We start from the raw sequence: 22817 nt of genomic DNA, 5'->3' as shown, positions 1-22817 counted from the left end.
GCTTGGGGGGGGGGTCCCCCCGGAGGCCAAGGGGCTGCGATCGCCGGCATGGCGGGGTCCCCAAAGGGTCCAGGAGGCGGCTCAGGGCCGGGCGAGTGCGGCAGGGCAAGCGCCCTCACCCGCGCTATTGTCCCGGCCGCGGAGGCGGGGCCGGGGCGGGGCTGGCGGCGCCGGCGCAGCCCGGGGCTGGGGGGGCAGCGGCAGGAGGCGGCGGCGGCGGTGCTGGGAGCTCCTGTCACCGGCGGGCCCAGGGCGGGGAGAGCCGGGGGAGGGGGCTGGCGGAGTCCAAGGAGGCGGCCCACCCAGGACCGGGGCAAGGGAAGGGCGAGCTGGGCCCAGCCCGGGGGAGGCCGGCCGAGCCAAGCCGGGAGACCGCGGGCCCGGGGCTCGCTGCGGGGCCGGCCGGGGGAGACGGAGGAGGGGGCTCGCGCCCTAGCCCCGGCCCGAGCATGGGGTCAGCGAACCCCGCGGCCCGGGGGCTCGGCCGCCGCCTCGGCCCGCTGCCGGCGCCGCTGCTGCTGCTGCTGCTGCTGCCCGGGAGCTCCTCCAGGGGGACGCCTAGCCCCGGGGAGGTGAGACCCCCGCCCCCAGAGCCCCAGCTGCTCGTCCTACCCCTCCCCGACTCCCGCTCCGCAGTCCTCAGAGCCTGCGGCTGAATGGGGGGTGGGGCTCCGAAGGGCAGGGGGCCTGGCCGCCTGGCTCTGGGAGGGGACGGGCGGGCTGGCCCCTGGCCCCCGCGGCCCTGGGCCAGCGCGCCCCGGGTCCGGAGGGCAGAGGGGCGGGGAGGCTGAAACGCCCGGATCCCCGATGGGGGGCAAGGACGCTTAGACCCTTGATGGGTAGCGGCTGGCGGCCTAGATCCCGGGGTCCTTGCCTCGTGGCCTGGGGGGCCCGAACCCGGGGCCCGGGGTGGGGGGGAGTGGAGGAGACCAGAGAAACCCCAGGCCTCCGGCGGCCCCCACCCCGCGGGCCCAGCCAGCACGGGGGGTGCGGCAGCGACAAGCAGGGTCGGTCTCCGCGGCAACCAGCCGGCGATGCCAGGCGATTCACCTGGGACCCAGTCTCCATGGCGACCCCCCCATCCCCTCCGGAGCAGTTGCCTTGGCAACGCCATCTGCACCACAGCGGGGGCTGGGGCCTGGATCCCGGGGGGGGGGGGCGACTAGAGATGGAGCCCGGATGCCTGGGTCCTGGAGGGGGACGGGGTCTGGGGGGGTGTCTGGGGTCCTGGGGTCTCGGGTGTCGGGGTCCGGACTCCTGGGTCCCCGGGGGGGCGGGGCCGTGGAGCCCGCAGCCTCCACGCTCGGGTCCTCGCTCTCATGGCCCCTGCTCTTTGCAGATCGCGGGGGTCCCCCAGGTGGCAGGGCTCTGCGGGAGACTGACCCTCCACAGAGACCTACGCACAGGCCGCTGGGAGCCTGACCCGCACTCACGCCGCTGCCTCCGGGACCCGCAGCACGTGCTGGCCTATTGCAGACAGGTGGGCGGGGCCTGAGGGGGCCGGGCCGGGCCGGGGGGCTGAAGGGGAGGGGCTTAGGTTGGCCCGGGCATCCTTGGGAGGGGTGGATCCTCTGCAGGGGCTTGAGCCGGGGCTTTGGGTGGGTGGGTGGGAGGGCGGAGAAATGGGCACTTTCCTCTCCATGGAGCCCCCACCTCGTTCCCCCACCCCCCCAGGTGTACCCCGACCTCCAGATCGGCCGAGTGGAGGAGGCCTCCCGACCCATCCCCATGGAGCGCTGGTGTGGGGGTGCCCGGGGCATCAGATGTCCTCACCATGTGGTGATCCCCTATCACTGCTTACGTGAGTGAAAGATGTTGCTGAGAAAGTGGGGACAGGGCCTGGACCACTCGGGGAATAGGTTTATGGGGAGACCACCCGAATCCCTGGGGGGGTGGTCTGGGTAGGATAGGAATGATTTAGAGGGGGAGGAGGGAAAGAGGAAAGGCTCCTCCTTGTCCCCATGTACCCCTACAGCCGGCGAGTTTGTGAGTGAGGCCCTTTTGGTTCCCGAGGGATGCAAGTTCCTGCACCAAGAGAGGATGGATGAGTGTGAGGGCTCAGCATACAGGCACCACCAGGCCCAAGAGGTGAGGCAGGAACCCAGACATCTTGGCTTCCAAGACCCCTAACAGCTGCACTTCTGTGCCCCATGTCCCTCAGCATCCATCTCCCAACCCCTCCAGACCCAGGGGTTCAACCTCCCATACCCCCAATTCCAGTTCACCCAATCTCTTTTCCCCCTTCCCCCCACCACACACTCCCCTTTCTATTCCTTCACCCCAAATCTTCTATCACTTCCTCCTCAGGCTTGTCACTCTGAGGGTCTTGTTCTTCATGGCTCAGGGATGCTCCTCCCCTGTGGAACAGATCGATTTCGGGGTGTGGAATATGTCTGCTGTCCCCCTCCAGGCACCTCTGTACCTCCCCGGACCCCCCATAGGTGAGGTCTTGGGTCACCAGGAGATGGGTGAAAGGTGGCTGTTGGAATGACCAGAACTCCAAGGGTTGAAGACTGAATAGTTAGATGCCTGTGGGCCACGTAGCCAGAGCGGGGGGACCTTGTCCTCTTTGCAGTGATGCTCCCACCCAGCCCCAGGCCCCAGGCAGAGAGGAGGGAGAAGAGGAAGAAGAACCATTTCCCCAAACAGTGGATGACTACTTTGTGGAGCCCCCAGGGGAGGATGAGGAAGAAGAGGAGGGGGAAACCAGAAGACTCCAGCACCCCAGTACCCAACCCCCATCCAGGGCCAGCAAAGGTGAGACCCACCCCTAAAGCCCCAGGGGCCCAGATGACTGGAGTCAGAGCCAGAAGCCTTGGCTTCTTGACCGAGACTGGCACAAAGTAGCCCTAGAGAGGAAGGAGAGGAGGTCCCAGCTGTGCCACCCACAAAAGCCTCTATGTTCTGGGGTCCAGGCTCCCAGAGGGAAATGACATATCCCGTGGTAGCCCAGGGTCTCCTTGGAGGGGTAAGAGAGGGCATCATGGGCATCGTGGTACAGTTGTTCTCAGGCTCTGACACTCTCATATCCTTTACCCCACAGGGAGCCCAACAGCCCGGCCCACAGATGGTGTGGATGTGTACTTTGGAATGCCAGCTGAGGGTGGTGAACACGCAGGTTTCTTAAGGGCTAAAATGGATCTGGAGGAAAGGAGGATGCGGCAGATTAATGAGGTGGGGAGCAGGAGTCCCTAGCTGCCTTTCCAAGCAAGGGAATACCACTGACCCAGCACCACTCCCCCTGAGTCCTGAATAATGCTCAAACCTTTACAATTCCTGGACCTCTTTCACTAAATGAGACACCCAGATTATTGCTCCAATAATCCTAGTGTGCTTTCTTTAATGGGGCAGCTCAATGAAGTGAGACCATGACCTTCCGTAATACTTTGAACCCCCAGACATGCCGGTAACTTCAGTATTCTCTATAATATGATAGAATAAATGGGGGTCATGAACCTTCTGGTGCCTAACTCTTCTGAAATAACCCTAATGCCCTAAGGATCCCATAGATGACTCCACGAATAATCTGTTAGAACCCCCAATAAGAACCTAGATCCCCTCTAATAAAATGTCAGGATAACTTCAAACTTCCAATTAATCCTGAGCTCCCCCTCATCCCATAACGTGTATCATTCATTTCAAAGAAGACAACGGGGCGGCTAGGTGGTGCAGTGGATAAAGCACCAGCCCTGGAGTCAGGAGGACCTGGGTTCAAATCCGGTCTCAGACATAGCGTGTGGCCTTGGGCAAGCCACTTAACCCCATTTGCCTTGCAAAAACCTAAAAGAAAAAAAAAGAGACCACGACATCAGGGAGGTGATGAATTAGATTTGAGTGAGGGGGTGCTGTACTAAGTCTCACTTTCTCCTCCAGTGCCAGCAGCCAGATAGCAATCAGGGCAACTGGAGATGGCCCTGGATGTGAGGCAATCTGGCTTAAGTGACTTGCCTAAGGTCACACAGCTAGTAAGAGTATCAAATGTCTGAGGCTGGATTCAAACTCCTGTCCTCCCATGATATTTTGGATTACTCTCCAAAAAAAGCAGTTCCCCACTCCTTGACTCCTTAAATTCCTTGGGGAGGAGATTGGGAGACAGTCTTGGGGGACTGAAATGACCACTCCTATCCCAGGTCATGAGGGAATGGGCTGAGGCTGACAATCAAGCCAGGAACCTACCTAAGGCTGACAGACAAGCTCTGAATGAGGTGAGGCCCCTCTGACCCTGCCCTGATTGAATTGGCAGGAGAATGAACTAGAATCCCCATTCACTGTAATCCCAAATGAACCTCGATGACTTTGTTGAGTCTTCTGGGTTCAATGAAAGATAGTTTAATGGCCATCAATGTCTATCCCTCAGTGACTCCCTCCCTCCTGAAATGAATGACTCAATAGCCTCAATAACCCCAGTCTTCCCCTAATAGCACTTCCAGTCAATCCTACAGACGTTAGAGGAGCAGGTCTCTGGAGAGCGTCAGAGGCTAGTGGAGACCCATGCCGCCCGAGTCATTGCCCTCATCAATGATCAACGCCGAGCGGCCCTGGAGGGCTTCCTTGCAGCTCTTCAGAGTGATGAGCCCCAGGTGAGGGGGCTAGAATCTGGATTCCAGGGTCCCGGAGGGGTTTTATGAGGAAGCAGGGCCTAAGGCCCCAGCTCACCTGTCTGCTTAAGGACTGGTGGGGAGAAAAATCTTGTAATCATATACCTGAGTCTTTGAGGGGGGAACTGTAGGGCTGGACACCTGGGTCTCCCCCGCAGGCAGAGAGAGTGCTCCAGGCCCTGAAACGGTACCTGCGGGCTGAGCAGAAAGAGCAAAGACATACCATCCGCCACTATCAACATGTAGCTGCAGTAGACCCTGAGAAATCAGAGCAGATGCGTTTCCAGGTAGGGAGGAGTGAGGAACCCATTTCCTAGGCTTTCCCCCCCCAGTTTCCTAGCCCTGCTCAGGGGCCATCCACTACCCCCTCTCCTCTGCTCTCTGACCCTGAGGCCTCCTAAACCCGTGGCTACCCCCCCCCAATTTATCTTCTAAGTTAATTGGATGCAGAAAGGCTGCCCCTGGTGGTGGGGACAAGAGCAAGGGATTTCTCTGATGGATTAACACCCTCTCCTTTCTAAATTTTTCTAGGTTCAAACTCATCTCCAGGTGATAGAGGAACGAATGAATCAAAGTCTGGGCCTGCTTGAACAGAACCCACAACTGGCCCAGGAACTTCAGCCCCAAATCCGTGGGTACCCTCACTTCTGACCCCCAAACTTCACCTATAACCCAAGCCCAAATCCTGACCCCCACCAGTTCCCACCTCTAGTCCCCAGGTGCCAGTTTCAGAACCTCTTCCCAATTCTCCCCTGCAGAGGAGCTGCTCCGAGCTGAGCATCTTGGTCCTGGAGAGCTGGAGGCCCCTCCCCCAGGGGGCAGCAGTGAGGATGGGGGTGGCCCTCTGCCACCTTCCACAGAAGAAGGTGACTGAACTTCACCAATGGGTCTGGGAGGGCAGGAAGAGGCCAAGGTTGACACTGGGCCAAGGGCTTAGTGGGCAAAAGGATCATTTCCTGCCTCACTCCCTAATCTCTTGCCTTTCTCCTCTTTTCCCCCACTCCCAATCACTCTGCCCACCCCCCACCCCCACCCCCAGCAGATATGGCTGCAACGATGCCGCTTAAAGGTGAGTGGCTGGAAGACTCTGAAGTCTTCTCTGGACAGAAGCTCAGTATCACCTGGGTGGTAGGGAGGAGTCAATAAGGAATTATTGAGGTCTGAGGGGAGCAACTCAGGAGTCTAAGTGAGGGTTTTCTGGGTGCAGGATCCACAGAAGGAGATGGAGCTGAGCGACTTCAGGAGCATAAGGTGAAGACTTGTGGCCAAGGGTCCCTGAGAGGGTGTGGACTGGGGTTCTGGAGGCTTGATTCTCAGAGTGGATGGAGGAGGGGTCTGGAGACTGAACCCAGTATCCCTGAGGGGTCAGAGGCTAGACATTTGTCACTTGGAAGGGTCAGGAAGCCCTCAGTTACTTCTAAATTTCTCCTCCCCACCCCCCAGGTGAATGTTTCCATCCCTCGGGGTCTCCCATTCCGCTCTCCTGAGATCCAGAGAGATGAACTGGTAAGTATGGCATGGGGCAGAGATCTGGATGTCAGAGGTTGGGGATTGAGTCTAGGGTGGTGTCTGCCTACACCTTTCCTGAATATTGGGGCCAGGTCAGGTTGTGATCCTGTTTTCTCCCACAGGAGCCAGGAATGGGTGCAGGGACCGGTGTGGCCCGGGGGGCTGTGGCAGGGCTCTTGGTTGTGGCCGTGGCTGTGGCTGCTGTCGTTGTCCTGTCTCTTCTGGTGGCCCGCAGGAGGCGGCCTTATGGGGCCATCAGCCATGGGGTTGTGGAGGTGAGCCCACCAACCCCACCCTGGGTCTGGGAAGCATGGGGTTCAGGGATCCTGAGAGATTACTGGAGTACCAATCCATGGGACACTGGGGGTTCATCAGGTTACTTGGGGATGACCATCCAAGCTTCAGGAGTTAAAAGACTTGATTCTGTCCCTGACCCCAGGTGGACCCAATGCTGAGCCTGGAGGAGCAGCAGCTCCGAGAGCTGCAGAGACATGGGTATGAGAACCCCACCTATCGATTCCTGGAGGAGCGACCCTGAGTGGCAAGATCCTATCCAACCTATGCCCCCAAACCCTAACTCTTGGGGGACCCTAAACCCCTTAACCTTTGACCCAGAAGAAACCCAAGCCCCCAGTTCCTGTCTTTGGAGGACCTTAAACCCCCAACCTCTGACCCTAGGGACCCTAAAACTCCTGCTCTCTGACCCTGAGGCCTCCTAAACCCATGGCTACCCCACCTCCTCCCCTAATTTATTTTCTAAGTTAATTGGGTGCAGAAAGGCTGCCCCACTCAACCCACCCAAGGGCTCCCACTGTCTTCTACCTTGTGACCCAGTGAAACTAATGACTCAATAAACCTTCCCTGTCCAACAGTCCTGTCTCTCTTGGCCAGATAGATATTTGGGGGGGACAATGATGGGGAATGAGAATCACAGATTGGAACAAACAGGATCACATTTGTAAAGTGCCTAGCCCAGGAAAGCCTGCTCATCTCCTTCACCTTCCCTTGGCCAGGTGGGGAGGAGGGTGAGGGTGACAGAGGGAATGTGTCCCAGAAAACAGGGCCGAGCTCAGTTGTTTCCATCTTGTAGAGAGGCCCAGGGAGGGGAAGGGACATGCTCTGGCCTAGCCTCTCCACCTAGCCCCCAGGCTTGTGTGATGCCTCTCAGAAAAGGAGAGATTTGGATTAGTTCTAGAGGGCCAGGGGGAAATTGCCACCAGGAATTGGGGTAGGAATGTGGGGGCGGGGAGGGAGTTGGGAAATTATTCTAGAGAAATAAAGACCCAGTCCTTCTCTGGAGGGCCAGCTATAAGTCCAGAGAAGCCTCTCGGGCATTTCTGACCACTGGGGCACTGCCCAGAAACAATGAACCCTCCTCTTCTGAAGTGCCCATTTTGTAGCAAAAGAGATGAGCCCCCAGGGTTGGGAATCTGGAGCCCTGGATTTCAGTGCCATTATTTGCTGTGTGGTCTTATATCAGATTCCTTTCCACTCTGTGGCTCAGTTGTCCTGCTTATACCATTATGAGATTCTGTGACTGAAGGTCTCAGTCCCACTCCTGCTCCCACACCTCCTCCCCACGATTCAGACACCTAAATCCAGGTCACCTTAGTGATGTCTTTGTTTTATTCCCCACCTCAAAGACAGGAGAGAACCATCTAGGGTCCAAATCAAATTTAATTGAAGGTTGGAGGGTTGGATGGAATGTTTGGGGCTAAATCTGTTTCACAGAAACAAGTTGAGGGGGCTTTCAATTTCACAGAAATCATCACGAGCTCCCCCTCCACCTCAGCTTCCCTGTCCATGACATCTCCCCCCCAGGGTCAATGGACATCACAGGAGTTTTAATGTAAGACTCCCCAGCATGGGGGGCAGGGTAGACTGGTGGACAGAGAGCCAAATAAATTAGCTTAGATTTGCATACATGAGCATACGTTTGGTTGTCCCTCAGGGACAGGGAGGTTGAACAGATGTGGACTGAAGAATCAGTCCAGGTAATGAGCCTCGGAGTCCTACGTGGATGAGGCCAGAGGGAGTGTCCGGCTTCTCTTCAACAGCTGCCGAAGCTGGGAAAACAAGTCAAAGATTGGGGTGGACCAATAGTCAGAGGTCAACCTCCTGGGGATTAAGGGGTCAGAGATCAGAAGTCTAGGTCAGAGGTCGGACTGAGAGGGCAGGTAGAAGGAAACATTCTTGGTCTTGGGGTCAGAGGTCTAGGTCAAGGTTGGAAAGAAAGGCAAATGGGGGAGGAGAAAGGGGTTGCCCTTACTGCTTCTGAGGCTGGTCCAGGTCCCAGCAAGTGTGCAGGCTGCTCATTCTCCAGATTTCGCAGGGCAGGATCTGCCCCCGCAGCTAGGAGTCCACGAATGATGGGCTCCTGGGGGAACCCTGGGGGCAGGGCGGCTGCCATGTGCAAGGCTGTATTGCCGTGGGCCTGGTGGGGACAAAGGTGGAAGAAAACCTAGCTCCAAAACTTCACTGGACCTCAGTCTCTCCAGTTGCTGATGAGATGTTCTAAAGGGCCACATAGAAAACCCTCATCCTATACCTATACCCCCAGAGGTTCTCTGATCTGCACCTCTCAACTCTGGTCCCTTTTCCCAAGGTCTTGGCCTCATCTCCTACCTTCATGTTCACAAAGGCCCTTGGATCCCCATTTGGCAGGTCCAGCAACATCTGGACAAGGGAGAGATTGCCACCCTGGACAGCCAGATGCAGAATAGTCTTATTGCTCTTGAATTCCTGGAGAAAGGGGGAAGTGAGGGTCAAGGCATTCCCTTCTCCAGGGAGCCAGGCCACCCAGTTCTCTAACCTTGGGAACCCAGGCATTTGGACCTCTTTGATTTATGGTCTTATATCATGGAGCCCCTCCTCCAGCTCCTCAGAGACTCTGCCCACCTGACTGGTATGATCAGCTCCCATCTGTATCAGCATCTGGACACAGGCCAGTCTATCTCGTGCTAGGGCGGTCATTATCCTGGGCCCACAAGCTGGCTGCTGGGTAGCCTCATTGAGGGACAGAACAGCAGCATGGAGAGGAGTGAGGCCTGAAGGATGGGAATTCATAGGAACCATAAGTCCTGACAGTCCTTGAAAGACTCCTCACTTTTTTTTGACCAACAATACCCTATCCAAACATGACTCACCCTCAAAGTCCCTGGTCTCCATGTCCACCTGAATACCTGAGTTAAACACAGCCTGGGGAGAGGGGTGGAGGACAGTTAAAGTCAATGTTCCCAGCCCCACCCAGGTTCCTGAGAGCTGGACTTCAGTCCCCTTTTTCTCTTTCTGGGTCTAGGTCCCTCAGAGAGAGTCTCCCACCCATTAAGGATCCCACATATCCTCACTGCCAGCATTTGGACCTCATGAGGGCTCGGAAGATCAGTTTCTGGTGTCCAGAAGTCATTCTCACCGTGAGGACCCCAGGCAGGCCATAAGTGGCAGCCAGATGGAGGATGGTTCGGCCACGGTGGTCGGTAGCATTGGGGTCAGCTCCCAGAGTTAATAGGTCCTGGACAATCAATGGTTGGTTGGCTGTGGCAGCTACAAGGAGTGGAGTCTGCAGGGGAAAAGAGAGTATTAAGATGTGAGACTGGAGCCACCAGAGCGGTGAACTGTTCCTTTATTGCTCCTGCCACTCACCTTTCCTTGGTGTTCCCGAATATCCAACTGGCCGCAGCCCTGTAGGACCTCCGCCACAGCGTAGGCGGACCAGCGCAGGCCTTGGGCAGCAAACAGGTGAAGGAGCCTGATGTGGGGACAGGAGAATGATCAACTGAAGGTCACACTTCCTTCCTGACCTCCTTCAAATTCTGTCCCCCAGAACAAACTCACGTGTCCCCCTCCTCATCCTGGGTCAGCAGCCGTTGTAGTCCCAGGCTATGAACCTCCGCCCGAGCTGCATCCAGTGAAGCCCCTTGTGCAGCCAGGAGCTGAGGGGGCCCTGGGACCCCCCAGGGGCCACCTGGAGGAGGGGTCGGCTCCACATAGACTCCAGTGGCATCCACGGGGGCCTGCAGTTGAGGGGAGAAAGGGGATGGAATAAAGCCAGTTTAGGCATGGGAGGGGTAATGGCTTTGTAACCCAGAGCCAAATGGGGGGAGGGGACTAGGACACCTAGGTCTGAAAAGGAAATGGGTGGGGGGATTGCATGGATGGAAGATGAGGCCCTTCTATAAAAAGATTGATCTTTCCCTAAAATGAATCATCCATTCCACAAAGTGAATCACCATTTCCTCCTTTCTTTTCTAAGTATTTTAATTTTGTCATTGGTGGGTGGAGTTAAGGCGTGGAGGGGGAATGAGAGTGAAAGAGAGCCGGGGACAGGTCTGCCTCGGGGCCTCGGAAATCCTCCCGGGTTCCTCCCCCATCCCTCTCCCTCCATCCTCTCTGGGGGGCCCTCACCTCCAGCAGCGAAGGGAAGGAAGCCAGCCCTCCAGGGTCCGTGGGGGGGAAGATGCCGGGGCTGTAGAAGGCTTCCGCAGAGGCTGCGCAATGATAGTGGCAGTCGGGGTACAATGCATGGGCTTCCAGGTCCCACCCCGGGGCCTGGGCTGGGGGGGCAGACGGGCCCCCAAGGCCGGCCACCTGAACTTCCCCTGAGAAGGGGCCAAGACCTGCAGGATAGGAGGGATCAGGAACAAAAAACACCCTCAACTCGGAGCCGCTGGCCTGGCGTCCGAGGCGCTGGGGAGCAGGGGGGCAGGGGGGTGACTAGAAAGGGGGTTCGGGTTTGAGATTTCAGACTCACCTGGTTCTGTCTCATTTGCAGAAGTCGCAGGGATTTGTCCCTGGTTAGAGAGGGAGGAGGTGAAGGTCAGCTTCGAGGTGGAGGCCCCCTCCTCCCCCACCCCACCCACCCCCCCCAAGAGCGCTGAGAAGGATTCTGGACTACATCTCCCAGCAGACCGTGGAGCCGAATCAGGCCCCAATGCCAGGCGGCGGCCGCCGAGCTTGCTGGGAGCTGTAGTTTGGAGTCTCTTGCATCTTACCTGAGGCTGGTAGTTGCTGCCGGATTGCCTCCGCCGCCTTTGAGCCTCCAGTAGCTTCTTCACTGTTTGAGATGGGCAGTGGCTACGCTCGCCCCGGCTCACTGCGAGGGTGGGAGGTAGGAGACCCCAAGGGTGAGGGTTTTCGTAGAGGAGCCCCTCCCCCTTCTTCCCTGCCACTCTCACAGAAAACCGGGCCAGTATTTCCCGCGTGTGGGCTCTTCCCCTACCCCCCCCTCCAGTTTCCTCCCGACCCCACCTCCCTCTCGCACGTATTGGAAACCGGGGAGGCGGCCCAACCCTGCTCCAGCGCCCCCAAACTGGGATCCGGCCATCTGTCTCGCCCACATCCTTCCCAGCGGACACTGGCTTCTGCTCTCTTCCTACCGCCCCCTCTAGTCGTCCCTTCTCTGGGATCCAACTCGGCTCCCCCCCTCCTCGGGGGCCCATGATCTTCTGCTTTTCCCATCGCCCCAGCACCCTCCATCCCCACCTCACGGACCCTGACTCTGGACCCTGAGGAACTCCTCCACCTGGGGGACCCCAGACTCTCGGGCCCTTCGGTGAACTCAAGCCAGGTTCCGCCCCGTTAGATGTCAGACACCTGAGGAGGAGGAGGAGGAGGAGGAGGAGGAGGAGGAGGAGGAGGAGGAGGAGGAGACCATGAAGAATCAGTCCCCATTCTGTAAGCGTGTTTATCAAACTATGGGTGTCCATGGCTAACCTGGCTTCGCCTCTGGGCAGGGCGGGGGGCGGGGGAGGAAATGTAACTTAAAATTATGCATGTGCATGTGGATGAAAATGAATAAATAATTTTTTTAAAAAAAGCAGTCCCCACCCTGTGAAAAGTCCCCGCCTGAAAAGGGTCTGGGGTGGGAGGGCAGGATTCCCGGTTTCTGGGTTTGGCCTTTGGTCTCCTACTCAAATTAATCCTGAGACTGGATGATCTCTAAGCGCCTTTCCACTTCTGAGCATCTATGAATCATCAGACGTCCAGTCCCCATCCTCTGGGTACCCAGCCCCAGCCCCTTAGAGGACCCAAGGATCCAGGAACCCAACTCCCCCCCCCCCCCCCCTTGCCGAAAGATGCAGGTGCCTCAACCCTCCAGCCCCCTGGGGTCAGGCAGACAAAGGGTTAAAGTGGAGGCGGGCGGTTTCGGAAAGGAGTCCGGAAAGAACGCGATGACGTCACTCTCTCGTCACCCCTGCGAAGGGGAATCTTCCATCTGCCCCTCGCCTTCCCCGGGGACCCAGGCAGGTGTCCTGGCCAAAGGGAAGGGTGGCGGGGAGGGCAGCCAAGCGCAGTGACCACGGAATCCCCGCGTAAGGGGAATCCCTGTTCGGCCCCGGGTCCCTCGAGGAGGGCGGGGGAACTCCCGGGGCCAGGGGGTCCCTGGGGCGCCCTGTCTCTTGACCAGGGGAACCTCGGAGTCTGAGCGTCCCCCTTTTCCCAATTCTGACCCTCTGAAACCCAGGAATCCCTCTCTCTCTCTCCTCTCTACCAATCCTGCCCAGCCCAGGTCCAGGAATGCCCCTGTCCTGCCTCTACTAGTGGCTCACTAGTGCCACCTTCCATCCCTGACTCCTCAGAACCCAGGAGTCCCGAGCCCCTCAGCTCCGACCCGTCGGGACCCAGAAATGGCGATCTCTCCGATTCGGATGTTGCTCTGCTGCTGTCTATCTCACCATTCCTTACTTTCCAGGACCCAGAAGTTCCCCCCCCAGCTCCGACACCCCAGGACCCAGGAGCCCCCCCAGCTCCGACACCCCAGGACCCAGGAGCCTCCCCAGCTCCGACACCCCAGGACCCAGGAGCCCCCCCAGCTCCGACACCCCAGGACCCAGGAGCCCCCCCCCAGCTCCGACACCCCAGGACCCAGAAGTCCCCCCCAGTTCCGACACACCCCAGGACCCAGGAGCCACCCCCCCTTCTCCATCTTTCCAAAGCTCAGGATCCCAGCTGCCTGTCCCTTCCCCCAGCTCTGAGCCTGCAAAAGAAGTGGGCCCTCTCGCAGTTAGCTCTGTCCTTTGGGACCCTGAACTCAACTCTATCTTCGTCTGATCATCTTAGACTCAGAATCCAGATCTCTGGGCAAGACGCTTGTTAATGAGACGATCCCCCAAAGCTCCGAGGCCCCCAACAGCCAGGTCTTTTCCTTTTCCCCTTCCCCTTCCCACCCCACTCCCCATTTCTTGGATCCGAAGACATCATAATCCTCTTTTTGACATCCCACTCTCCACTCCCCTCAGGTACCCAGGCATCTGATATCCAGCCCTGCCCTCTACTCCCTACGCCTACCACAGACCCCAGCGTCTGGGTCCTAGGATTACCTTTGGAATTCCGGGGCGCGGGTGGCGGGGCCCCCGGGCCACCCCGACCTCGGCGCTGCGCCAGTCTCTTCTCTGTCCGGGGAGCCGGAGCTGTTCCCCGATTCTCGATCTGGCCCGCGCCGGCGCTTTAAATTGTGCCCCAGTCCCGCCTTCGCCCCGCCCTCGGGGCGGCCCCGAGAGTTACAGAATCCCCAGAGACTGAGCTTGAAGGAGGGTGGGAAGTATCCTCACGACCGTCTGTACCTCCTCTTCCAATCAGCTAAGTGATCAGCGAATCTTTTCTGGAAGCCCTTTGGGTCGGAAACCTTCCTACCTGTCTCTGGCCCACCATCGCACTTCCCAGTTCAATGATCACATTTGGAGTCTGCTGGATGCTAGGCTTGGGGCTGGGTCATCCTCGCCAACACTTTCCTTTGTGTATAGTTCTATTCTATTTTTATTCTTTTTAATTTCCCAATTATATTTCCAATTTGGTTATTTATTTTTAACACTGTTCCTTTTTCAATTTGGAGTTCCACATTCTCTCCCTCCCCCTCATCACTCCCCCAGCCACTGAGAAGGCAAGCAAAGAAATCAATTCTACAGGTGAAATCATGCAAACTGTATTTCCATATTAGCCTTAGTGACAAAAAAAAGCAAGAAAAATAAAGTGAGAACTCGATATTTCCATTGCATCCTGAGTTCATCAGCTTTTTTCTGGAGATGGATACTATTTTTTTAAGGCAGATCATTATATTGATCAGAGTAGCCAAGTTTTTAACAATTGCTCTTGTGACAACATTGCTATCATTATGCATGAAGATCTTTGGGTTCTTCTCACTTCACTTTGCATCAGTTTATATAGGTCTTGCTGTCTTTTTTCTGAAAACACACATTGGTCATTTTTTTTTTGCAAGGCAAACGGGATTAAGTGGCTTGCCCAAGGCCACACAGCTAGGTCATTATTAAGTGTCCGAGACCGAATTTGAACCCAGGTGCTCCTGACTCCAAGGCCGGTGCTTTATCCACTGCCCCACCTAGCCGACCCGCATTGGTCATTTATAGCACAGTGGTGCGCCATCACAATTATATGGCCCAACTTGTTCAACCATTCCCCATTTGATGGATATTCCCTCAATTTCCAATTCTTTGCCCCTACAAACAAAGAGCCGATTTAAATATTTTGCAAAGTTAGGTTCTTTTCTAAAAATCTCTTTGGGGTACAGACCTAGTAGTAGTATTGCTTGATCACAGGGTCATAGTTTTATTCACCTTTGGGTCTAGTTTGGCTCCCCCATTTGTCCACCATTGCTCCTGGTGCTGCCCCTAGCCTCAATTTCCCTTAAAGTAGTTGTCTTCAAGAAAAGGTATAGATTGGGGTCTTCTCCCACTCCATGGGGGTGACAACAACTTACAAGTCATCTATTGCTGGGGATCCAAACACTGAACTCCAGCCCCTGGGGTCTCAAGCATCCTGCCTGTCAGCCCCATTTCCTCAGGAGACCCTGGCACCCTTCCTTGAAACCTATGACTTTGAAGATCCAGGCTTTTTGTCTCCCAGTTTGTGTCCCATCTGGGGAGCTACACAGTCCCTTCCCTGGGAGATCAGTTTCCCAGCTCCTACCCTTTTTCAGGATCTTGCAATGCAATGGGGTTAGGTGGCTTGCCCAAGGCCACACAGCTAGGTAATTATTGTCTGAAGCCGGATTTGAACTCAGGTTCTCCTGACTCCAGGGCTGGTGCTCTATCCACTGCGCCACCTAGCCACCCCCAGCTCCTGCCCTTTTAGACAACCCCAGGTCCTATTTCCCTGTACTTTTCTTTCTAGGATACCTGAATGCTATTTCCCGGTTATTACTGCCACTTTTCTAGAGGCAGGCTTCTTAGCCTTCAAAGCTGGCTCCCGGGTGCCCCCCTGTGGCCCAGGGGGCCTCCTCAGTTTCTTCCCCCCTTTATTTCCCCGCCCTTTTCCTCTGGGTAGACCTCCCTCCCCCACTTTGCTGGGGGCAGGAAGCTGGGCTGCTGACCTATTCTATCTTCTCTTCTAGCTGCCACACCCGTTGCTCCAGCCTCTTCTTTGGGGATCCCAGAGTCCCGAAAACCCTCACTCTGATCTCAGCCCATTAACATGAGTTCCCAGGTATCTAACCTGCTCTTGGTCTTACTCACAGGTCAGTGGTCCCCTTTCCCTTTCTCCCATAGCTCAAGGCAAGGTGAAGCCTGGGACTGGGGCCCAGGGCCCTTACTTTCCTTCTGTTCTTGTCTCCCTCTCTGGGATGGGTGTAATGTCTCTGTGACTTTCCTTCCCTAGGTCTCTGTCTCTTTCTCATCACTCTTCTCTGTGTCTCTTATCCGTCTCTGACTTTTTTTCTCCATTTTGAATCTCTCTCTCTAGTTCTCATTCTCATTACCACTTCCATCTCCCTCCCTCTGACCCTCTCCTTTCTTTTTTTCTCTCCCCCCCCCCTCTATTTTTGTCCTCGTTCAGTCATTTTTCAGGTGTGTCTGACTCTTCATGACTCCATTTGGGGTTTTCTTGGAAAACATACAGGAATGATTTGCCATTTCCTTCTCCAGCTCATTTGAGGAAACTGAATTTCCTCAAATGAGGAAAATGAAGCAAATCATAGGGTTAAGTGATTTTCCTAGGGTCACACAGCTGGTAAATGTCTGATGACAGATTTGAACTCAGACCATGTCTGGCTCTATATCCACCATGCCTCCTAGCTACCCTTTTTCTTTCCTTTAATGACGTTTAAAATACTAAGTTCATGGGTCCTTTGCCCACTAGCTCTCCCTCTTTCCACTTCAGCCTGCCAAAACCCATATCTTCTGACTTCATTTTATCTGTAGCAACCATCAAACTTACTCTGCCCTCATGCTTGAATCCTTTGATTCTTTCCTTTTGTTCATGTCTTCCTCAATCAATTGCCCAGGCTTGGAGAGAAAGTGGGATGGGGGCGGACACTGAAAAGATAACTGCAAAATCCCTTGCAGCCTGTGTCTTCATTTTTAAAATAAGAGAGTTGAACAAGGTGACTTCTGGAACACCTTTTATTCCTTCATTTATGTCCCTGTGATACTGTGTATTCCACTTCTTTGTCATCTCTCCCCTCCTTATTTCCTCCGAACTATCTCAATAAACTCTGGCCAGGTCATTCCTTTGTCTGTCTTACCTTTCTCCAGTTGGTCCCAGTCTGAAGAACTGTCTGATGAATGGACCTACTCTGGGCTTCACTTTCTCCCTAAGTAGACACATTTGAATCTAGCAAGTCTCTCATATGAGGCAGTCCAGTGAAACCAGGCAACCCCCTGGCCTTGGCACACGAGCTGTAGTCACATCCCTTGGACGTCAGATGCCAGTTTAAACAATTTTAAACAATTTAAAACAAATTTTCCTTCTCTCTGCCTCCCTCCAACATGATCATTTCCTCAAGGGATGAAATCCATAGAGGTGAACTGGAAAAAGTGGCTACTTAGGAACTGCTTGGCTTAAATCAATCACTTAACCCCTCTGGCCATTAGTTTTCTCCAAGGGGAAATGAGTTTGGGCTTTGAGATTCCTTCAAGCTGTGCAAGGTGATGATAATGACTCCCATTTAATAGTGTTATAAGATTTACAAAGCACTTTACAAATATTATTCTCACAATAGCCCTGGGAAGCAAAAGATATTATTAGATTCATTTTACAGATAAGAAAGTTGAGACAAAACTAACTGGTCCAGGATCACACAGCTAGTACGTGTCTGAGACTGGACTTGAACCCAGATCTCCTGACTCAGGGTTGATCTTTCTAACGTATACATTGGCTGCTCCTGATCTGACCTTCTCTGGACCCTTCTGTTATTCTTTTATGTATCATCTGCATTTTTTCACATTCCCTCTTCCTCACCCCGACCCTGTTAAACTGGAAACTCTTTTGAGAGTCAAATATTTTTGTACAGAGCCTATAGACAGTATAGGAACTTAAGAGTTATTGGTTCAGTAGTTTCTCTTGGGTCTCTTGGTTCTCCTCCCTCTCTCTCCCCTCTTTTCTCTCTCTCTCTCTCTCTCTCTCTCTCTCTCTCTCTCTCTCTCTCTCTCTCTCTCTCTCTCTCTCCCTCTTTCCCTCTCTCTCTCTCTCTCTCTCTCTCTTTCTCTCTTCCTCTCCTTGTCTCTCTTTCCCTCTTGTCTCTCTCTACTTCTCTCTCCATCTCTCTCCCTCTGGGTCTCTCCTTTCTCCCTCTTGTCTCTCCTCTCTCCCTGTCTTATCTCTTTCTCCTTTCTCTCCTTCTTGTTTCTCTTCTCTATCTCCCTCTAGGTCACTCCTCTCCTTGTCTCTTCTTCTCTCTCTCTCCATTTCTCTCTCTCTGGGTCTTGCCTCTCTTTTCCTCTTCTCTCTCTCCTTTCTCTCCATCTCTCTCCCTCTGAATTCCTCCTCTCCTCTCTGAACCATGCTACCTGATGACTGCAATTCTCAGCTTCTGAACTTCGTGGGGCAGTGGAAGGATTGATGAACTTAGAGTCTCAGGATCAGAGTTCAAATCTTGATTTTGCCATTCATTACCTGAATGACCTTGGCAAGTCTCACCTGTCTGAGCTTCAGGTTACTCCTTTGGAAAAGGCTGTGGCTCAGGAGAATAGCTACTGTGCTGTTTTGGAAGGTCAAATCCTAAAGCTGAAGCTGGAAAAACTTTGATCCCAGAAGATGGCACTCAATGTGGAAAGTCTTGAAAGGCAAGGGAAAGATTGAAGGCAAAAGGCAAAGGGGATAGCAGAAGAAGAGATGGATGGATAGTATCATGAGAACAATGAACCAGACTTTGGACAGACTTCCAGAGATAGTGGAGGACAAAAGGTCCTGGCATGCAATGGTCCATGGAGTCAAGAAAAATCAGACACGACTGAATGAATGAACAATACAAAGTCCTGGGTTTTAATTCCAGCTGATACTGGGTGACCTTAGCTAAGTCTTTTTTAACCTTTCTAAGCCTCAGTCTTTACTGGAACAAATAAAGAGGTTGAACTAGATGACCTCCTTTTGATTTAGGATCTAAACCTCTCCTTCTTTGTTTGTGTTTGGGTTGAGTCCCTGACCAGCTCCTTGATACTCTCTCCTCCCTTCCTCCAAGTGGCTGCAGCCCAGACACCTTCAGGTAAGAAGGAAGGACCCAGGCAGCCCCAGGGACCTTTTCTCCCAATCTCTCAAACCTTGGGGTGGGGGTGGGAGTGCCCTTCCAGCTTTCTGGTGCCTCCATTTCTCTCAGTCTCCCCTCTTCTCTGTCCCTGACTGTGTCTCTTCTGCAGCTGACCCCCCAGTCCAAGACCCTAACTGTGGGCCCCTGCCCCTGCCCTTGCCTCTGCCCCTGCTGGTGGGGCTTGTGGTAGCTGATGCGGTGATGACTCTGCTCATTGTGGGCGTTGTGTTTGCCTGTGCAAAGCCCCGAGAGGCTTCCCAGAATTCAGGTAAGAAGCTAAGGAAGGATGGAGAGCTTGCTTCTCAGTGGAGGAGGGAGAGTGGGTAAGGCTCAAACTGATGTTGTCCTTCCCCCCCCCCCCCCCCCTAGAGAAGAGCAGAATTTACATGAATATGCCTGGACGAGGCTGAGCTCCAGAGCATCTCCTACCCGTGCCCCCTCCAGAGGATCCTGACATCCCCACCCAACCAAAGACAACCTTCCCCTTGAACCACCTCCTTCTCTTTGGAAATAAAGGAATTAATTCTTACTTCCAGAACATTGATTTAGAAACTCGTATATCACTCATAAATCTGTCTGGAACATAAACATCCTTAGAATCCAAATGTCCCCATAACTCACTCTGCTATGTCCCAGGTATATCCATAATTTAATAACCTAGGAATCTTATAAGCAAGGATCTGGTGTACCCAGTTTTCAAACCATCAAGGATCCCTGGTTCCCAGTCCCTAAGGGATCAACATTCCTGTTCTCTGATCATCTTCAGGATCCAGGCATCCCTATAACCCAGTCCCTTAGGACCCTGGAACCCACACAAACTAGTGCCTTACCACCTGGAACCCCAGAGTTCAGCACAAATATGATCTCTGCTCTATGTTTATTGGGAGAGGAGGGACAAGGAGGGAAAAGAAGGTCCCTAGGATCACAGAACAGACAAGAGAAGGGATCAAGAAGGGGTTAGTGGGCCTAGGATTCTTGGAGTCAGAGGCTGAGTTTCCCACACTGAATATCTTCATGATTCATCTGTAGAATCCACCTTGGGCAGTGAGGTCACTGTAGACATCTGATCTATGGTCTTGGAGTTCCTGGATGGAGACAGGGGTATCATCAAAGGGTAATGGGAAGGGGAGTTGTTGGGGAAACACATGCACCTAGGGAATCCCAGGGGAGCACATGCAAAGCCCCACTCTTCTTCTCACACTTGAAGATTCTTAGCTGTGTCCCCAGGATCTGGCAGTGAGGACTCAGAGGGCTAGTCCTCCTCAGACTTGGCAAGGGACTTCTCATGGATCCCGTAAGTGAAGCGGATTGCCTTAACCCTGCTTCCAAGCCACCGCCAGCCCCCCACACCCCCACATACCCTCCCTCAACTTCACTGTGTGCCAGTCTCCTTCACTGGATTTGATTGAGTTGACTTCGCAGCTGATGTACTCTGCTATCAAATTGCTTTCCTTAGTCAAAGTCTTTCCTTCATCTGATTCTTCCTGAATTGAAATCTGCCCTAGGCCTAGAGATGGTCCATTTGGGACCAGATGGACCTTCTTTTTCTGACTGTAGCAGAGCATAGCCAAGAAGCCCTAGGGAAGTTCAAGGAGGAACTGGAATATCAGGGGATTTCTCTTACCTGATAGGGGGACTCTGTCTCTGTTATTCTCTGTTTCTTGGAGGCTGGGCATGTAGAGAAGGAAAGAAGGAAGAAAAGGACGGATGAGGCCTTCTGGACACAGAACTCTGGGGCCAGATACCCAGCTCCTCCCCGTTCCCCAGTCACTTCCCCATCACTGCTCTCTCTGCACTTCCCTGGTTATATGCCGAGCCTCCCCACTGCTTACTTCCCTGATTTGTTCAATTCTAGTTGGTTTCTCTTCTAATCAGTCCCCTTCACTTGTTCCCCTCCTCCCCAGCCCATTGCCCCCCAACTCCCAGGTCAATCCCTCACCCTCTGGGGCATTCCGACCTGAAGGCACAAGACGACCCAGATAGTAAACAGCCAGGGCGATGAGGATGGTCAGAACGAGATCCCCAAGCACAATCCCAGCCAGGATCCCTGGACCCACAGATGGGCAGGAGCTAGCTTCTAAAAAAACCACTGAGTTCAGTAAAGAGATAGGCTAGGGCTAGTGGAAACAGTCTGAGGAGGTCACTGGGAAGGGTTAACGGGGTTGAAAGACTTTTCAAGGGATGGCAAGAGTAATTTTCTGGAAGGGGATCAATAAAGGGTCCTACCAGTCAAAGGTGAATCTTGGGAAGTGTACTAGGGATTCAACAAGGAGGTCTGGGGGTAGTGGGAAGAACTGGGGGCAGCCAGCAGGGAAGAGATCTTAGGGAGTCAAGAAGGAAGGGGTCTGGGGTCCTCAGTGGAAGGTCTGAGAAACAAGCAGGGTAGGGGGTCCAAGCTCCTACCATTATGGGCCCAGACTGGATTGAAACCTAAAGGGGGTACAGAAGGAGTAAACTTGCAGTGACTGGGAACTGAACTATCCTAGCCCAGGACATCCCAAATTCCCAGCCACATTCTCAGCAAAAAGCCCCCAAACCATCTCAACCTTCCTCCTGATCCATCCAGGGCCACTAAGATTATGGAGGAAAACATTTTAATACTTCCTCTCTTCAGTCCCTTCAAACTATTACTCTGTTTCCACCCTCCTGGAACCCCAAAGCCTTGACGTTAAAGAGCTTCAACACCTGGTTATTGGGAAGAGTGAGATCCAATCCTAGAATCTCCCCAGGATATACATAGTCCCCTCAACTCTTCCCATCAGATTTCCCCTCCCCATCCCAACCGTCATGGATCTTCCTAGACTTCCTAAAGTGCAGAGATTATGGAGATTTTCCTAAGATCCAAAGTAACCCTGACTCACCCCCTGGGGTCAGAAGCAGGGCCAGCACTAGGGCCAGGCTGAGGGTGGGTGCTCTGCCTTTCCCCATAGTTGGGCCAAGGGAATCTGGAGACTGGGGTTTGAAGAGCCAGGCCGGGTGTGGCAGAGTATCTGAGAAGAGAGGAAGTAGGAGGCGGGGAGAAGGGGGAAGAGAGAGATTGGACACTGGGGGACCCAAAAGATCAGGTCCCACACCAAGTTTCCACCCCGTCACGAACCCAGGCATCAGACCACAGTTGGCTACTGATAGAGCTGTTTGGACTTTGGGGCTGAAGACCTAATTGTGATGTTCTCAATTTACTGGTCCTGTTCCTGCTGCCTCCCACTCCAGCACCAGCAGTAGCAACATGCTGATACTGGGAAAGACAAAGGGAGAGAGAGAGAGAGAGAGAGAGAGAGAGAGAGGCAGAGACAGATAGGATATACGAACAGAGAAAAAAGGGGAAGACAAAAGAGACGTGAAAAGAGGTTCTAGATATGGGAGCTATGTGGTGGTCTTCTGTGGAGGTCATAGGTTCAACCAACAGAGAGCTGTGGTGATAGACTGCTGGGTGTTGGTGATGGGGACTGGGGTTGGGAAGGGGGACCAGCTACTCCACCTGAGAAGGGATAGGAAATGAGGTGAGGGGAATTTTTCAGTCTCCCAGCCCCAATCCTCAAGCCCCTCAGGAGCCTAGAATCAGTCAATGATGTTTGAGAGTTTATCTGTTGGATGATGGTGGGGGGGCACTTTCCAGGAGTAAAAAAAAAAAAAAAAGGAGGAACCTGTGGCTTGAAGCCTGGGGAAATGACGTGATGAGCCAAAAAGAGGAAGGTGAAGAATGCAATCCTCCCTCCCCCTTCTGTTTCCCCTCTTTCCCCTATTCTGCTCACAAGAAATGATAACTTTGACCTTTCCTGGAGTCCCAGGATACGCACTGCTAGTTTCTATAGGTCTGGGAGACATTGGAGACTGAGGGTAAGCCAGGAAAACCTAGAGCCTTGGAGCAGGCTCCACAAGGCCTCATTCTTCGGGTTAGGGGCCCTAGGCCTGCACCTAATAGTGCAGAGCTCTCTCTTCTTTGCTCCTAAGATTAAGTCTAGGGATGTTAGACCTTACCAGAGACCTTGCTAGACCTCACCAATCTTGTTGGTAAGGAGTCATGGAATCTAGCTGCCAAGGCCTAGGAAGCTAGATTTGGGAGATGGGAAATCAGGCCTCACTAGACTCTGTTGCTTGTTGAGATAATATTGTATGAAGATAGAGTCCAACCCTCCTCAATCCTCATTAATCCTAGAAGACTCAGAGTTCCCCACTGAATAAAAAAGAAAGCTAGCTGGGACCAGGTCCCAGCACTGTGCTAAACTGAGGCTAAA

General features: G+C 54.0%; 4 protein-coding genes across 8 annotated transcripts; 2 read left to right on the top strand and 2 right to left on the bottom strand.

The window, feature by feature from the left end:
• The first annotated feature begins 348 nt into the window (after positions 1-348).
• Positions 349-6971, top strand: APLP1 (amyloid beta precursor like protein 1). 2 transcript variants are annotated; one of them, XM_074192531.1, is made up of 17 exons: positions 349-572; positions 1340-1480; positions 1675-1801; positions 1976-2088; positions 2308-2441; positions 2576-2757; positions 3044-3174; positions 4131-4205; positions 4422-4580; positions 4757-4885; positions 5130-5229; positions 5357-5464; positions 5638-5667; positions 5806-5849; positions 6042-6104; positions 6230-6382; positions 6547-6971. In XM_074192531.1, the coding sequence occupies exons 1-17, from the start codon at positions 450-452 to the stop codon at positions 6643-6645; spliced, it is 1911 nt and encodes a 636-aa protein (XP_074048632.1). In that variant the 5' UTR covers positions 349-449; the 3' UTR covers positions 6646-6971. The 2 variants fall into 2 exon arrangements, with proteins under 2 accessions (XP_074048632.1, XP_074048634.1); XM_074192533.1 differs by having other exon boundaries at positions 351-572; positions 5641-5667.
• Positions 6972-7621: 650 nt separating this feature from the next.
• NFKBID (NFKB inhibitor delta) lies at positions 7622-11545 on the bottom strand. Its single transcript, XM_074217230.1, has 11 exons — positions 11099-11545; positions 10858-10897; positions 10512-10723; positions 9942-10120; positions 9750-9855; positions 9520-9666; positions 9254-9305; positions 9006-9154; positions 8733-8849; positions 8377-8541; positions 7622-8173 (listed from the first exon to the last, which is right to left on the bottom strand). Exons 1-11 carry the CDS (start codon positions 11543-11545, stop codon positions 8120-8122), a joined length of 1668 nt encoding a protein of 555 aa, XP_074073331.1. The 3' UTR covers positions 7622-8119.
• Positions 11546-15381: 3836 nt separating this feature from the next.
• HCST (hematopoietic cell signal transducer) lies at positions 15382-19112 on the top strand. 3 transcript variants are annotated; one of them, XM_074218837.1, is made up of 4 exons: positions 15382-15545; positions 18474-18540; positions 18692-18850; positions 18952-19112. In XM_074218837.1, exons 1-4 carry the CDS (start codon positions 15534-15536, stop codon positions 18990-18992), a joined length of 279 nt encoding a protein of 92 aa, XP_074074938.1. In that variant the 5' UTR covers positions 15382-15533; the 3' UTR covers positions 18993-19112. The 3 variants fall into 3 exon arrangements, with proteins under 3 accessions (XP_074074938.1, XP_074074941.1, XP_074074940.1); XM_074218839.1 differs by having other exon boundaries at positions 15391-15576; positions 18517-18540; XM_074218840.1 differs by lacking the exon at positions 18474-18540 and having other exon boundaries at positions 15386-15576.
• Positions 19113-19444: 332 nt separating this feature from the next.
• On the bottom strand, positions 19445-21571 carry TYROBP (transmembrane immune signaling adaptor TYROBP). Of its 2 annotated transcripts, XM_074218835.1 has the most exons (5): positions 21444-21571; positions 20986-21012; positions 20522-20659; positions 20207-20250; positions 19445-19667 (listed from the first exon to the last, which is right to left on the bottom strand). In XM_074218835.1, the coding sequence occupies exons 1-5, from the start codon at positions 21508-21510 to the stop codon at positions 19602-19604; spliced, it is 342 nt and encodes a 113-aa protein (XP_074074936.1). In that variant the 5' UTR covers positions 21511-21571; the 3' UTR covers positions 19445-19601. The 2 variants fall into 2 exon arrangements, with proteins under 2 accessions (XP_074074936.1, XP_074074937.1); XM_074218836.1 differs by lacking the exon at positions 20986-21012.
• Between the last annotated feature and the right edge of the window lie 1246 nt (positions 21572-22817).

The sequence above is a fragment of the Macrotis lagotis genome, chromosome 1, assembly GCF_037893015.1.
Source record: "Macrotis lagotis isolate mMagLag1 chromosome 1, bilby.v1.9.chrom.fasta, whole genome shotgun sequence".
Classification (NCBI taxonomy): domain Eukaryota; kingdom Metazoa; phylum Chordata; class Mammalia; order Peramelemorphia; family Peramelidae; genus Macrotis; species Macrotis lagotis.
This window is presented reverse-complemented; position numbering and strand designations above follow the sequence as displayed.